This window comes from Eubalaena glacialis, chromosome 7 (genome assembly GCF_028564815.1).
Source record: "Eubalaena glacialis isolate mEubGla1 chromosome 7, mEubGla1.1.hap2.+ XY, whole genome shotgun sequence".
Lineage (NCBI taxonomy): Eukaryota > Metazoa > Chordata > Mammalia > Artiodactyla > Balaenidae > Eubalaena > Eubalaena glacialis.
Window position 1 is genome coordinate 56,719,712 of NC_083722.1, and position 16,179 is coordinate 56,735,890.

Genomic DNA, 16,179 nt, shown 5'->3' on the forward strand with positions numbered 1-16,179 from the left:
TGAATGAAATAAAACTGCAGACGCCCCGGTAAACCAGAGCACGGTAAGAAAACCAGCACTAGGGATAACCGAGGACCAAGCGGGGCCCGACCCGTTTCGCGCGAGTAGACGCGGTCGAGGATGCCGGGCGGGCCGCTCCCTGGTCCAAGGTTTGGAGAAATGACACGTCTCTCCGCACCGACGACGGCAGCAGAGGGCGGTCCCGGCACCGCCCGCGCCCCCGGGCCGGCCAAAGCGGGTCACTCACCCTGAACACAGGATCCGTGGGGCCGCCCCCAGCGCCGCCGAGTTTCGATTCCCCAGCTTTTGGAAACGGACCGAAAACAAACCGGGTCGCTAGGGGTCACCGCGGGCTTCCTGTTTCCTCAAAGACAGCGCCGCTTCCCCGGCAAAGGCAGCAGCTCCGGGAACGCCGCGAAGGGACTCCCATTTCTCCCGCCTCGGCGGCGCCAGGGCCGGCACGGCCGGCCAGTCGGCTGCGGCCCGGGAGGCTCTGGAAAGAGGGCCGAGCCAAGGCCGAGGGCCGAGCCGCCGCCGGAGAAGGCCGATTACCCGGCCCCGTCAGCGCCCGCCCTAGCCCCGCGCCGCGCAGGGGGAGCGCCGCAACGGGGCTGGCTAGGAGGGCGAGCGGCTCACGACCGGAAACGGGACGTCCAGTAATCCACGGCTCGGCGCCTGGGCCGCGCGAGCAAACCGGAAGTCAGGCCGGAGGGAGATGGGAGGGCGTTCGCCAAGCCAGTGCTGGGGCAGAGTAGGGGAGAGGTGCGCAGAAAAGGAGGGCGCGGCGTACTACGCGTCCCGTGAGCCTCCGCCGCGGGGTGGGCGGGGCCGCGGCGTGCTACGTGTCTCGTGAGCATACGCAGCAGGGTGGGCGGGGCCGCGGCGTACTACGTGTATTGTAAGCTCCCGCGACTGGACGGGCGGGGCCCCGGCAACGCGGGAGGCGGAGGCGGTGGCGCAGTGTGGTAAGACGTTAACCGCCGTGGCGGAGGTTGAGTCGCTGGCCTACTACAGCGCCGTCTTTTTCCCTCAGCGTCCGCTTGGGGGTCCCCGAACGTTGTAGCGCGTGTTGGCTCCGCTTAGTAGCGCTCTTGTGGGTTTCTAGTTCTCGCCTCGCCGTGGCCGGGAACTGGGGACCCGTGACGATTCGCGCCTGCGGGGGAGCCGTTAACAACCCGACTAGTTTCGGGGCGTTGCTCCGGGTCCCCTAGTTATTCGGCACACAGCTCTTGTTAACATTGTGGAAGCTGTTGACTTCGGGGGTGGGGGGTGTACCCGGCTGCGCCAGGTAGAGGATGGACAGGCCTGAGCTGTGGGGTCACGAGTAGTTGAGTTGGGGGCCGTCCTTGGAGGTCGCAGGCATACAGAACCCCTCTAGCTGTAGGCCTATTTTTGATTAAACGAATAAAGAGAAAATGGTATTTATAGGGCATTTATCCTTACTGACTGCCAGTTAGCAACAGTGATGCTCCTCCCCAGCCCTTTCGAAGTGTTTTGTCAACTAAGGACTTAAATATCGTTGAAGTCAGTGTTCTGTTGGAAGATGTTTTTGCATCGCGTTTTTTTTTTTAATTAATTTATTCTATTTATTTATTTTTGGCTGCGTTGGGTCTTCGTTGTTGCATCCGGGCTTTCTCTAGTTGCGGCGAGCGGGGGCAACTTTTCGTTGCGGTGCGCGGGCGTCTCATGGCGGTGGCTTCTCTTGTTGCAGAGCACGGTCTTTAGGTGCGTGGGCTTCAGTAGTTGTGGCATGCAGGCTCAGTAGCTGTGACTCTTGGGCTGTAGAGTGCAGGCTCAGTAGTTGTGGTGCACAGGCTTAGTTGCTCCGCGGCATATGGGATCTTCCCGGACCAGGGCTTGAACCCGTGTCCACTGCATTGGCAGGTGGATTCTTAACCACTCTGCCACCAGGGAAGCCCTGCGTCGCAGTTCTAATTCATCAACCAACAGTCAGCTCATCAAGGATGTATTCAGCTCTAGGGTTTACTTTAAAATATTTTTCTATTGTTATTAAGCCTCTCTTTTTGCTTTAGATTTAAGTGAAAATTCACAGCTGTTATGAACAAAGAGCACAACTTAAAGTTAACATGACATTTAAAAAATATTTTTAAATCTATATTAATGTAATCATTTAGAAAGATCCATTCACTTCAGTTTATCAGGCTGGGACATAAGAGCAGTGTTTTTAATATTTTGGACAAGAATCCTTTTTCTGGCTCGGAAATGCGCTTTACAGAATAAAAGCAAACCACCAAGAGGTATGTTTTGCCTCGTTTTTGAAGAATGCTAACAATCTATTGAGGCACCCCAAAATCATCAAAAATAAAATGATAATCTGGTTTCTGATTTGTTGATCTGGAAATGTTGAATCTTTACTCACAATTTAGAATAATTTGAGACTTGTTGAAAAAGAAGGGAAATTCATTTTTATCGTTTCTCTCTGAGTAAATAAGATGACTTAGCTCAGTATTTTACTATATGTGATCAGTCTGTTTTCGTTTTAAAATGCACACTTCCCTATTATAATAATGAAAAAGGGTCTTATTAACAATACTCTTTGCTTTTTCAGAATGCATAAGCTTATCAATTTAGTCAAGTAAAACATCCTAATTTTTTTTTTAATTTTTATTTATTTATTTATTTATTTTTGACTGTGTTGGGTCTTCGTTTCTGTGCGAGGGCTTTCTCTAGTTGTGGCAAGCGGGGGCCGCTCTTCATCGCAGTGCGCGGGCCTCTCACTGTCGCGGCCTCTTGTTGCGGAGCACAGGCTCCAGTTGCGCAGGCTCAGTAGTTGTGGCTCACGGGCCTAGTTGCTCCGCGGCATGTGGGATCCTTCCAGACCAGGGCTCGAACCCGTGTCCCCTGCATTGGCAGGCAGATTCTCAACCACTGCGCCACCAGGGAAGCCCCCCATCCTAATTTTTTTTGCCAGGGAATGGGGGCGGGGAGAGTGGGACGCCCGGTAGGTTATGACAAAATGTAATCCAGATATTTGTTAAATTGAGCTGGAAATGGTCATTTTCTATCCACCTATGCATCCGCTTTAATTAATTTTAGCAAATGAATAATTAAAGAAAACTTGCCACACTTATGCTTTGTTATAAGCATAAGTTGAAGTTTTATTACAATCTTGCTGTAAGGAAAAAGACCTCCGATAAGTCAAATGAAAGATACAGTCTTGGTAGGGACATTTTATGGGAAAAGAAAATGGTTAGATAATTATCATTAAAGTAGATAACAGAAAAAAAGGAATTTGGGGGTCCTTAGACTCTTAACTAGTAGTCAGCTGCTTAGGTGAGTGGATGGTTTTCCAGAGCAATTCTTAATTCCATTAAAGTTTATTGGAAGGTTGCTTAGGCTTTTTTTCAGGAATGTTCATTTCACCGCAAGAGAGGAGTTGTGAATTACAGTCGTCCAAAAAAACATCTGTACCGGCCAGGTTTGGGACAATTTTTTAAAAACCATTATTACATCTTCTATAACTACAAATGCAGTCTGAAATTTTCAAAACGATTCAGGTCTTCATAAACATGTATTTGACACAAGGCACTTTTTAAAAGGTCCTGTTTTACAGGTTGTAATAAACAAAAAAATAGGTAACACAAGAGATTCTCCCCCACCTCATCCCACCTTCTCCCATCCTATCACCAAGGTCCTGATATTTTTCATCAGGAGCTGCTCCTGAAGGATAGAGTGAGGACTGGCTTCAGTGAGGTTCCCTTTTTCCCTGGGGTAGGTTGGATTTCAAAGCAATATCTGAACAAAGAATATGGGTCCTGGCACAACTCTTTGACTGTGGCTCAGCCTCCTTCTCCTGTTTTTAGGCAATTGTGCATCTTTAGAGCTGCTTCAAATCTTATTTTTTGTTTAATTAGGCACTATGTTAAAACAACGAAAAAAAGTGCTGTTGTGTTTTGTTTTTTTAATGGGAGCTATATATTTCTAAGCTGTGACGAATATTTACTGTTAGAGGAAAGAGAATACACCTTTTGAGGAAAATTTGTAAAGCGAGTTTTGGGTTAGTGATTTAAATTTTATATTAGTTTAATTTGATTAAATCATACCATCCTAGGGATCATGTTTTCTGTGTCTCTGCCCTGTGTTTTGTGAGTACTGTGTATGTGTGGCTCTGCAGTGTCAGCAGAACAGAATTAAGATGTCAAAACCTTTAAGTTGAAATAGCAATGTCACTTTTCATATTAAAATCAGCTTCAATGTCATTTCATCCATTAATGTCTTAGAAGCATTCTTCCTCTCTTCTCCCCCACCTATCACATATCCAGGTTAAAAGCCTTAGGGTAAGGGAATGGTTTCAGTGGCAGAGATAGAAAACAGTTTCAAAAATACTACCAATAATGAAAAATCTGGTATCTGAGCCTACATAGTCTGTTTTCCTTCTTTCCTCCCATACCTCATTGCTCATACCGCTACCCCCCCACCAAAACACATACACATACACACACAGAATGTCGTGAATTGCAGAATCAAAGTTCATGATTTCTGTTACACTATGTGTATCTGAATCTGTGAGTATGCCTGAAGCAGCAGGCAAACTGGGCGTCATGGATCCCTAACCCTTAACATTGGAAAGTACATGAAGGTTTTCCAGAGGGTTATGTAAATGATAGTTTAGGGTTATTAATTTTCACGCTGTTTACTTGCATGTTTCTTTCCTAAAATTGATCTGCCTCAGAGTGTGCCTAAACCAGGGCAGCTTTCCTCTTTCCTCTTTTGTAATTGTCCCTTTCCCACTCTACAATTAAAGCAATACCTTTAATCTGAACTAAGTCTTGTTTAGAAAGTAAATGATTCTAATAACTGGGTAGCTAATTGTTTCACAAGAGTAGTAATTTCCAATGGCTTTTGAAAATGCTTCAGAAGAACTCAATTGAGTTGTCAGCTGATAATTAAAAATAATTTTATGACATACCCCATGTGATTTTTGGTACATAGCTTAGTAGTTCAGAAGAATGATTATTGCTATAACCAGAAATCCTTCTGCTCCCAAATATTTGGAATGGAAGAACACAAAATACAAGAATAGGATCAGCTTGAACCCTGTTTCTTTCTAACAACAGATAATATTCATTCTGGATACACGACCTAAATGGGGGGAGAAGGTGCTATCCATTTCTGTATGAAATGCATTTCCAATAAAAGCTGACTTACAGTATTTTATAATGATCATAATTTGTATTGAGTTTCTCATTTGATCAGTAATGCGCTAGTAAATTAATGATAACACAATACTGATGACAATTTTTATAATTTATGTTCTCAGGAATTTTAAAATATACTCTTTTGTGTAGAGAAATATGATCAATTTAAAGTATTTTCAAGCACTAAAATATGTTGCAATAAGCTTGTGTGGAGGAAGTGAGATAATATGAATTCAAGGAGAAAAGGAATAATATCAGTTTCCTACCTGTGGAAGGAGATCTTATTCATGTGCTTTTCAAATGGATGGGTTGATAGTAGATATCAAATTACTATGGCATTTACATTCCATTTATAAAAGGGATATATCCTACTGTCTCTAGCAGCTAGCCTTGTCCTGGATAGGCAGTCTGTGCTTCATAATAACTTTTTGACTTGAAATGTTTGCAGTCAGTAGGAATTAGCTTCTGACAGCTTTCATTTTTTAAGAAATAAACATGAATGTCATAACTATATGCATGGAAACTAAATGCAGTGACTTTCTTTTGGAAACATACGTAGGTGAAGAAAAATTTAATAGTCTTAGAAAGCCTTTGATGTAAGGAGTAGGGAGAAGAAATATGAGAAGAGCTAACAGAAGACCAGCAGCAGAGACCCCAGGATGGTGTTGGAAGATTGTACAGAGAAGGAAAAAAGATCCAGTAAGGGGAATTTTACACTTCTTACTAAATGAAGTAAGAGCAACCCTTCTCTGAGTCTTGATACTTACACTCTTACTATCTGAGATATGAATTAATTAGTTTATTCAATACTTAACAAATACTCATTCAGAACTTACCATGTGTCATTGTTTTAGGCACTGAGATGAAACGGGCAAAATAGCTTTTTAATGTATGAAGAAGTAAAATCTATCACAGAGAAATCAGTCACATAGTCAAGACCTATGTGAAATTTAACATGATGAGAAATTACTTCCCATTAATTTTTTTTCATGACAGTTTCTATATATGCCTATGAAGAAAATAAACTGTTTCCCCTGTTTAAAATGGGAAGAGAGGAAGAAATAATTCTATTTTGTGACTGTCACATATACACTATAAAAACCAAGAAGATAAAGTCAGCTTTTCAGAGGAAAGACATTTTTATAAAGCTACCAAATAAACAACAATGAAAGGATGACATTAAACTTCAGTAAGATCTATAGAAAGAAATTAAATTAGATTTTTCAAGTAGACTATGTAGCAGAAGAGAGGGAAAATTTCCAAACCCATTTCACAGCTCACATGATATAAAAGTGAAATCATTGACTTTGTAACATTTGCAAAATTACAGACATAATTTCCAACTGTAGGTTTTTCAGTTGTCTATGAATAGTCAGTTGATTCTTAAAAGTCCAAAAACAAAAAGATGTGTGTTTTTTTTTAATTCACTTATATTTTGTTAATCATTTTCTCTTGACAGTCATTTTATATCATTCCCTTTTGGCTTTAATAACCCCCCTCCCTCTCATCCCATAGCCAGTCTGTTCACCTGATTTTGTAGATTTTACCGTTTAGCTAATCTTTTGGATCTTTTTCATAGTCTCTACTATGCCACAGTTTCCTATCCATCTATTATAATAGTTTCCTTTAATTAGTTCTAACTTTTTGTTTTTTAGTTTCCAAGTAATTCTTTATATGGATAGCTAAATGGTCTTTTAAAAATGTAAATCTTACCATTACGTTTCTCCTCTTAAACTCCTGGAATGACTCCTTAGCTTGTTTTGAATGTCACCAGCTTCTATAAACACTGCCAGCTCAGACATTGAAATTGGATATCTTTACTCCTTTATAAGTTTTCATTCAGTTAACCCTGATTATGATTTTAGAATATTTACTTTCTTAGATTATCATTTGACATCTTTTCTAAATTTAAAAATTCTCAGAGAATTGAGGAACTCCCGAAAAAATTTTCAACATTAGTGTGAGAATTATGGCTCTACTTCTTACTTGTCCTAAAATGATATCACATTTAAAAGAGGATCCTATATCTTCAGATAATGGATATCAGCTTCAGAACATATGAAGCAAAACTAGACAGAACTAGGAGACATGCCCACAATATTGGAAGATTTTAACATGCTTCCCTAACTCATAGAATAAAAAAAAATACATTAAGGAAATAGATGATTGAATAAAATTATTAGCATCACACTCATTAGGATGGCTATTATCAGAAATAAAACCAAAATGGAAAATATTCATCTTAAAATTAATATGGAATCTCAAGGGAACTTAAATAGTCAAAACAATCTTGAGAAAGAAGAACAAAGCTGGAGGCTTCCCATTTGCTGACCTCAAAACATATTACAAAGCTGCAGAATCAAAACATGGTACTGGTGTAAAGACATACATATAGACCAATGGAATAGAATGGAGAGCACAAAAAGATCTTCACATATATGATTTTCAACAGATGTGCCAAGACCATCCCATGTGGAAATGTGGTTGGGAAAACTGAATATTCGTATGCAAAACAATGAAGTTTGACCCTTACCTCACACTGTAAAAATTAAATCAAAATGGATCAAAGACCTAAATGTAACAGCTAAAACTATAACACACTTAGAAGAAAAATAGGGGGAGGGCTTCATGACATTAGATTTGGCAGTTTCTTGGATGTGACACCAAAAGCATAGGCAACAAAAGAAAAAATGGGTAACTAAAGGTCTCTAAATCAATCACTAATAAAATATTAAAAAATCATTATCTAGTGACTCCAATATTGGACAAATACTGTGATCTTTACTCTGAATTTCATTAGAATTGTCTAATTCATAATTGAAGAGTAAATAAAGAATATAATTTTAGGGACTTCCCTGGTGATCCAGTGGTTAAGAATCTGCCTTCCAATGCAGGGGACGCAGGTTCAATCCCTGGTCGGGGAACTAAGACCCCACATGCTGCAGGGCAACTAAGCCTGTGCGCTCTAGAGCCCGCATGCCGCAACTACTGAGCCTGCGCGCCTGGAGCCTGCACACCACAACTAGAGAGTCCGCACGCCACAATGAAAGATACCGCATGCCACAACTAAGATCCAATGCAGACAAATAAACATTTAAAAATTTTTTTAAAATATAATTTTAGCTTCAAAACTAAAATAATGCCTATGCTTAAATAGTGTAGACATTTAATGATATGAGGAAATGTTCACAATATGTTGTTAAGAAAGCAAATTGTTGAGTTCTGTTTGAGATTACAGACTGATTTATTTATATCTTTTCCTTCCATTAAGATTGGAGTTAAAGAGTAAAAAATATATACACATAACAGAAAAAGAAAGAGGTGGGGAGTCATCAGAGGACAAAGGATTTCAACAAATATTCTGAGAGAAACCAGGTATGAACCTCTCAGGAAATGAAGTGGAACCCAGGAAGCTTTAGCACAGAATATACTGGAGAAGAGTCCACAGTGGAGATAGGAATCAACCCTCCCAGAAAGATCATGATGAGGCCCTGAAGGCCCTAAATGAAAGATGGAGAATGGATATGACATTTTTGGAAGTCTTTCATGAAACTAATTTGCTTTTTTGTCTTCCCCGTCTCATGCACAAAGACAAGCCGTCCAGGCTCTCCTCTCAGAACAAAGGCGGAGAGGACCCTCTCCAAAGAAATTGAAAAGAAAATTAGACAAAGTGGGAAAAGCCTTTAGTTTGTTTCTTTCCAGGGTAGGAATTCCAACTTACTCCTGTTCTCAGTGTGTTATGCTTACTTTGCGATTTTAGATGTGATATGTAGAAGAAGCATACTCTTAGTTTTGTATTATGCAATTTAAGTTAATTCCATTTTCACATTCTCATTTTAAAACTCTTTATTGATAGATTCCTTTTCTTAACATTTGTGTAGTGACTTTTGAAACATTAATTATATAGTTACTAGAACCCAGAGTAAAAAAGTTATCACTCTTTTTTTAATTAGAATTATGCCACATTTCTGAAATGAGGAAAATAACTGACAATATATAAATAATATAATATATAAATAATTTTGAATGGCAAGTTGAAATTCTCTAATTAAATTAGCTTCAGATTCTGTTTCCATGTCTTGTGATTTAAAGGACATGGTCAACTTAATTGAAGACTATTCTTCTGCAATATTAGTGGAAGAAATTTTACCTTTAAGCAAATCAGCTGTGTGACTTACATGACAATATAGCTTAGATAAAGGTCAATTGAGAATGGGCACATGTAGGGAGAAATAACTAAGCTGCTCTGAAATTAATACTCTCCTTGTTCAACCTACTGATACAATTCTAATCTTTTTATAACAGTATTGCATTTGGTAGCCACCCTGAAGAACTTAATTATTCTTGTTCGATCTGTTCTTTTATTCTCACAAGTCTCAATATACTGAATAATACAAAATACTGGGATTCTTGCAGCCATCCAATATAGACATAAAGCATATAAACTGATTACTAAGGTTTAAAGTTGGCATTTAGCACAATTTATCAGATTTCTACTTATTTGTTAACTTTTTCCTGGAAACAATTTAAAGCTGCAAAAGATACCATCCTTTAAATATGCCAGTAAGCTGTTTCTTTCCATTCTATCAATACTTTGATTTCTTATTTTGGGTGAAATCCATCAGTTATCCTCATTATTAAAACAAAAAAAGAAAAGAAAATAATAAGCATCTTGGAGCATTTATTGAGCTAGAAGCTACCCAGCAGTATCTGCATAAAGTAGTCCCTGAATGATAAAGATAAATTACAACTTTGCACAGAATAATAGGCTCTTAAATTCCTGTTGAATTGTTAAATATAATCTAAGGTTGACATACAGGCACAAATTGGTTAATTAGGTATGAATGAACAGCAAATTTTAAATTTACATTATAGGGAAGATTAAGGATAAATGCATTTTAAGTTTAGAAGCAAACTACCTAATCATTTGTTAACTTGAGCACTTGAGAAAAATCATGAAGGAAAGACAGAATAGAGTGCTCTCATTATGCATTGGTTTCTGCATATTTTAATTTTCTTATCTAACTATAAATATAGCTCATTTAAAAGCAGTCTAGAAAGGAAGTCAAACACTTATTATATGTATTTAGTGTACCAGCACTGAAATGGGTTTTTTCATATGCTGTTTCATTTCATCATTAAAACCATTCTATGAATTATACTATTATTACCATCAACATGTACAGATGATAAAATGATAGATTATTTAACTGGTTTGCCTTAATTTAAAAATCTCATAGGAAATGGAGCCAAAATTTAAATCCAGAGCTACGAATCATATTCAACTGATACGCACACAGCCATACTAGTTTTTAAATAATTTGAATATCGGTACTATTTAGGACAGCCTTAACGCTGAAGTTCATACTATTTTCATTATTTCATAATATAAATATTCACTCAGTGCTTCTCTTTGGCAAGTATTCTTTTAAGTGCTAGGGATACAGTGGTTAACAAGATAGATTGACTTGCCAGTGGATTTTCCTTGTCTTGTAGAGGACCTCATTAAATAAACTATAATACAATGTGTTGAGCAGCATGGAGAGGGGGTAGAGATTGCTGGGGGCACACAGTAGGGGCATTGACTCTTACTCAGTAATTTTTCAGATTGGCTTAGACATCACCTCTTCTCAGTAGCCTGACACACCCCCTACCTGGAAGTCTCAGGTGTGCCCCATACACTTCCAAATCATTCTGCATTGGTCTCATAATAGCACTTAATGTTACTTGAGGAGAGGAATTTTGTCTTTCCTTTAGCATTGTCTGGCTCATAGCAAACCCACAAGAAGTATTTTAGAACAAAGAAAATAGAATTGAGGTCTGAAACAGCAGCAAGGAAGTGAGAGAACAGTTTTAGATAAGCCTTTAGGTATTGAGTTGAGAAATGACAGAGATTATCCTTGTAATGTAGGAGGAAAGTTTATCTTTTGAGAATGAGGAGAATGGTCTGAGATTTAAAAAGGTTTAGAATAATCACTGAAGAATTGCAAGAGGAAAGAGAATACATAAAAAGGATAGCCTTAAAGATGTGCTGAGGGCTCATCTGAGGTTGAAGTCTCTGAATTTGTAGTGGTACCAATAGGCATGACTACATAATATCCTCCAAGAATCAGCAGCTCAGATTCAAGACCTCGACGACCAAGGCTGTATTCCTTTGTTTTTAAATTAAATTATTTTTTATGTAGCACATTCTTATTAGTATCTATTTTATACATATTAGCATATATATGTCAATCCCAATCTCCCAATTCACCGCACCACCACCAACCCCCTGCTTTCCCACCTTGGTGTCCATATGTTTGTTCCCTACATCTGTGTCTCTATTTCTGCCTTGCATACCGGTTCATCTGTACCATTTTTCTAGATTCCACATATATGTGTTAATATACGATATTTGTTTCTCTCTTTCTGACTTACTTCACTCTAGGTCCATCTAGGTCCACTCTAGGTCCATGACAGTCTCTAGGTCCATCCATGTCTCTACAAATGTCCCAATTTTGTTCCTTTTTATGGCTGACTAATATTCCATTGTGTATATGTACCACATGTTCTTTATCCATTCGTCTGTCGATGGGCATTTAGGTTGCTTCCATGACCTGGTTATTGTAAATAGTGCTGCAATGAATTGGGGTGCATGTGTGTTTTTTTTTTTTTTTCTCTTATCTTTATTTTTTTTTAATATCTTTTTTGGAGTATAATTGCTTTACAATGTTGTGTTAGTTTCTGCTGTATAACAAAGTGAATCAGCTATACGTATACATATATTACCATATCCCCTCCCTCTTGCGTCTCCCTCCCTCCCTCCCTATTCCACCCCTCCAGGTGGTCACAAAGCACCGAGCTGATCTCCCTGTGCTATGCAGCTGCTTCCCACTAGCTATCTATTTTACATTTGGTAGTGTATATATGTCAGTGCTACTCTTTCACTTTGTCCCAGCTTACCTTTCCCCCTCCCTGTGTCCTCAAGTCCATTCTCTACGTCTGCGTCTTTATTCCTGCCCTACCCCTAGGTTCATCAGAAACATTTTTTTTTTTTTAGATTCCATATATATGTGTTAGCATACAGTATTTGTTTTTCTCTTTCTGACTTACTTCACTCAGTATGACAGACTCTAGGTCCATCCACCTCACTACAAATAACTCAATTTTGTTTCTTTTTATGGCTGAGTAATATTCCATTGTATATATGTGCCACATCTTCTTTATCCATTCATCTGTCGATGGACACTTAGGTTGCTTCCATGTCCTGGCTATTATAAATAGTGCTGCAATGAATATTGTGGTACTTGACTCTTTTTGAATTATGGTTTTCTCAGGGTATATGCCCAGTAGTGGGAGTGCTGGGTTGTATGGTAGTTCTATTTTTAGTTTTTTAAGGAGCCTCCATACTGTTCTCCACAGTGGCTGTATCAATTTACATTCCCACCAACAGTGCAAGAGGGTTCCCTTTTCTCCACACCCTCTCCAGCATTTATTGTTTGTAGACTTTTTGGTGATGGCCACTCTGACCGGTGTGAGGTGATACCTCATTGTGGTTTTGGTTTGCATTTCTCTGATGATTAGTTATGTTGAGCATCCTTCCATGTGTTTGTTGGCAATCTGTATATCTTCTTTGGAGAAATGTCTATTTAGGTCTTCTGCCCATTTTTGTATTGGATTGTTTGTTTTTTTGATATTGAGCTGCATGAGCTGCTTGTATATTTTGGCGATTAATCCTTTGTCAGTTGCTTCGTTTGCAAATATTTTCTCCCATTCTGAGGGTTGTCTTTTGGTCTTGTTTATGGTTTCCTTTGCTGTGCAAAAGCTTTTAAGTTTCATTAGGTCCCATTTGTTTTTGTTTTTATTTCCATTTCTCTAGGAGGTTGGTCAAAAAGGATCTTTCTGTGATTAATGTCATTGTCTTTTTGTCTTGTTTATGGTTTCCTTTGCTGTGCAAAAGCTTTTAAGTTTCATTAGGTCCCATTTGTTTATTTTTGTTTTTATTTCCATTTCTCTAGGAAGTGGGTCAAAAAGGATCTTTCTGTGATTTATGTCATTGTCTTTTTGTCTTGTTTATGGTTTCCTTTGCTGTGCAAAAGCTTTTAAGTTTCATTAGGTCCCATTTGTTTATTTTTGTTTTTATTTCCATTTCTCTAGGAGGTGGGTCAAAAAGGATCTTTCTGTGATTTATGTCAAAAAGTGTTCTTCGTATGTTTTCCTCTAAGAGTTTGATAGTGTCTGGCCTTACATTTATGTCTTTAATCCATTTAGAGTTTATTTTTGTGCATGGTGTTAGGGCGTGTTCTAATTTCATTCTTTTACATGTAGCTGTCCAGTTTTCCCAGCACCACTTATTGAAGAGAGTGTCTTTTCTCCATTGTATATTCTTGCTTCCTTTATCAAAGATAAGATGATCATATGTGTGTGGGTTTGTCTCTGGGCTTTCTGTCCTGTTCCATTGATCTATATTTCTGTTTTTGTGCCAGTACCATGCTGTCTTGATTACTGTAGCTTTGTGGTATAGTCTGAAGTCAGGAAACCTGATTCCTCCAACTCCGTTTTTCTTTCTCAAAATTGCTTTGACTATTCGGGGTCTTTTGTGTTTCCATACAGATGGTGAAATTTTTTTGTTCTAGTTCTGTGAAAAATGCCATTGGTAGTTTAATAGGGATTGCATTGAACCTGTAGATTGCTTTGGGTAGTATAGTCATTTTTACAATGTTGATTCTTCCAATCTAAGAATGTGGTATATCTCTCCATCTGTTTGTATCATCTTTAATTTCTTTCATCAGTGTCTTATAGTTTTTTGCATACAGGTTTTTGTCTGCCTAGGTAGGTTTATTCCTAGGTAGTTTATTCTTTTTGTTGCAATGGTAAATGGGAGTGTTTCCTTAATTTCTGTTCTAGATTTTTCATCATTAGTGTATAGGAATGTGAGAGATTTCTGTGCATTAATTTTGTATCCTGCTACTTTACCAAAGTCATTGATTAGCTCTAGTAGTTTTCTGGTGGCATCTTTAAGATTCTCTATGTATAGTATCATGGCATCTGCAAACAGTGACAGTTTTACTTCTTCTTTTCCGATTTGGATTCCCTTTATTTCTTTTTCTTCTCTGATTGCTGTGGCTAAAACTTCCAAAACTAGGTTGAATAACAGTGGTGAGAGTGGGCATCCTTGTTTTGTTTCTGATTTTAGAGGAAATGGTTTCAGTTCTTCACCATTGAGAACAGTGTTGGCTGTGGGTTTGTCATATATGGCCCTTATTATGTTGAGGTAAGTTCCCTCTATGCCTACTTTCTGGAGAGTTTTTATCATAAATGGCTGTTGAATTTTGTCAGAAGCTTTTTCTGCATCTATTGAGATGATCATATCGTCTTTAACTTTCAGTTTGTTAATAGGGTTTATCACATTGATTGATTTGTGTATACTGAAGAATCCTTGCATTTCTGGGATAAACCCCACTTGATCATGATGAATGATCCTTTCAATGTCCTGTTGGATTCTGTTTGCTAGTATTTTGTTAAGTATTTTTGCATCTATGTTCATCAGTGATATTGGCCTGTAGTTTTCTTTTTTTGTGACGTCTTTGTCTGCTTTTGGTATTAAGGTGATGGTGGCCTTGTAGAATGAAATTAGGAGTGTTCCTCCCTCTGCTATATTTTGGAAGAGTTTGAGAAGTATACGTGTTAGCTCTTCTCTAAATGTTTGATAGTCTTCACCTGGGAAGCCTCTGGTCCTGGGCTTTTGTTTGTTGGAAGATTTTAAATCACAGTTTCAATTTCAGTGCTTGGGATTGGTCTCTTTATATTTTCTGTTTCTTCCTGGTTCAGTCTTGGAAGGCTGTGCTTTTCTAAGAATTTGTCCATTTCTTCCAGGTTGTCCATTTTATTGGCATATAGTTGCTTGTAGTAATCCCTCATGAATCTTTGTGTTTCTGCAGTGTCAGTTGTTACTTATCCTTTTTCATTTCTAATTCTGTTGATTTGAGTCTTCTCCCTTTTTTTCTTGATGAGTCTGGCTAATGGCTTATCAATTTTGTTTATCTTCTCAAAGAACCAGGTTTTATTTTTAGTTTTATTGATCTTTGCTATCGTTTCCTTCATTTCTTTTTCATTTATTTCTTATCTGATCTTTATGATTTCTTTCCTTCTGCTAACTTTGGGGGTTTTTTGTTTTTCTTTCTCTAATTGCTTTAGATGTAAGGTTAGGTTGTTTATTTGAGATTTTTCTTGTTCCTTGAGGTAGGATTTTATTGCTATAAACTTCCCTCTTAGAACTGCTTTTGCTGCATCACATTGGTTTTGGGTCATTGTGTTTTCATTGTCATTTGTTTCTATGTATTCTTGATTTCCTCTCTGATTTCTTCAGTGATCTCTTGATTATTTAGTAGCATATTATTTAGCCTCCATGTGTTTGTATTTTTTACATTTTTTTTTCTTGTAATTGGTATCTAGTCTCATAGCGCTGTGGTCAGAAAAGGTACTTGATACAATTTCAATTTTTTAAAATTTACCAAGGCTTGATTTGTGACCCAAGATATGATCCTGGAGAATGTTCCTTGAGCACTTGAGATAAAAGATTATTCTGTTGTTTTTGGATGGAATGCCCTATAAACATCAATTAAATCAATCTTGTTTAATGTATCATTTAAACTTGTTTTCTTACTTATTTTCATTTTGGATGATCTGTCCATTGGTGAAAGTGGGGTGTTAAAGTCCCCTACTATGATTGTGTTACTGTCAATTTCCCTTTTTATGGCTATTAGCATTTGTCTTATGTATTGAGGTGCTCCTATGTTAGGTGCATAAATATTTACAATTGTTATATCTTCTTCTTGGATTGATCCCTTGATCATTATGTAGTGTCCTTCTTTGTCTCTTGTAATAGTCTTTATTTTAAAGTCTGTCTTTTCTGATATGAGAATTGCTACTCCAGCTTTCTTTTGATTTCCATTTGCATGGAATATCTTTTTCCATCCCCTCACTTTTAGTCTGTATTTGTCCCTAGGTCTGAAGTGGGTCTCTTGTACGCAACATATAT

General features: G+C 38.2%; 2 protein-coding genes across 7 annotated transcripts in view; one reads left to right on the forward strand and one right to left on the reverse strand.

Annotated features, from left to right (window-relative positions):
• Positions 1-761, reverse strand: part of AZI2 (5-azacytidine induced 2) — a 35,057-nt gene extending 34,296 nt beyond the window's left edge. For both annotated transcript variants that reach the window (XM_061196446.1, XM_061196447.1), the window contains exon 1: positions 248-761. The gene's annotated coding sequence lies outside the window, so the exon portion shown is untranslated. The remainder of the gene's footprint in view (positions 1-247) is intronic.
• Positions 370-16,179, forward strand: part of ZCWPW2 (zinc finger CW-type and PWWP domain containing 2) — a 164,554-nt gene continuing 148,744 nt past the window's right edge. For 2 of the 5 annotated variants that reach the window (XR_009701577.1, XR_009701578.1), the window contains exon 1: positions 370-762. Coding sequence is in view for 2 of the 5 variants with exons in the window: in XM_061196450.1 (XP_061052433.1) it covers positions 716-762 (47 nt within the window). In the remaining 3 variants the exon portion in view is untranslated. Of the gene's footprint in view, positions 763-886; positions 966-16,179 lie in introns of those variants that run through there. The other 3 variants (XM_061196450.1, XM_061196448.1, XM_061196449.1) reach the window with 3 other exon arrangements.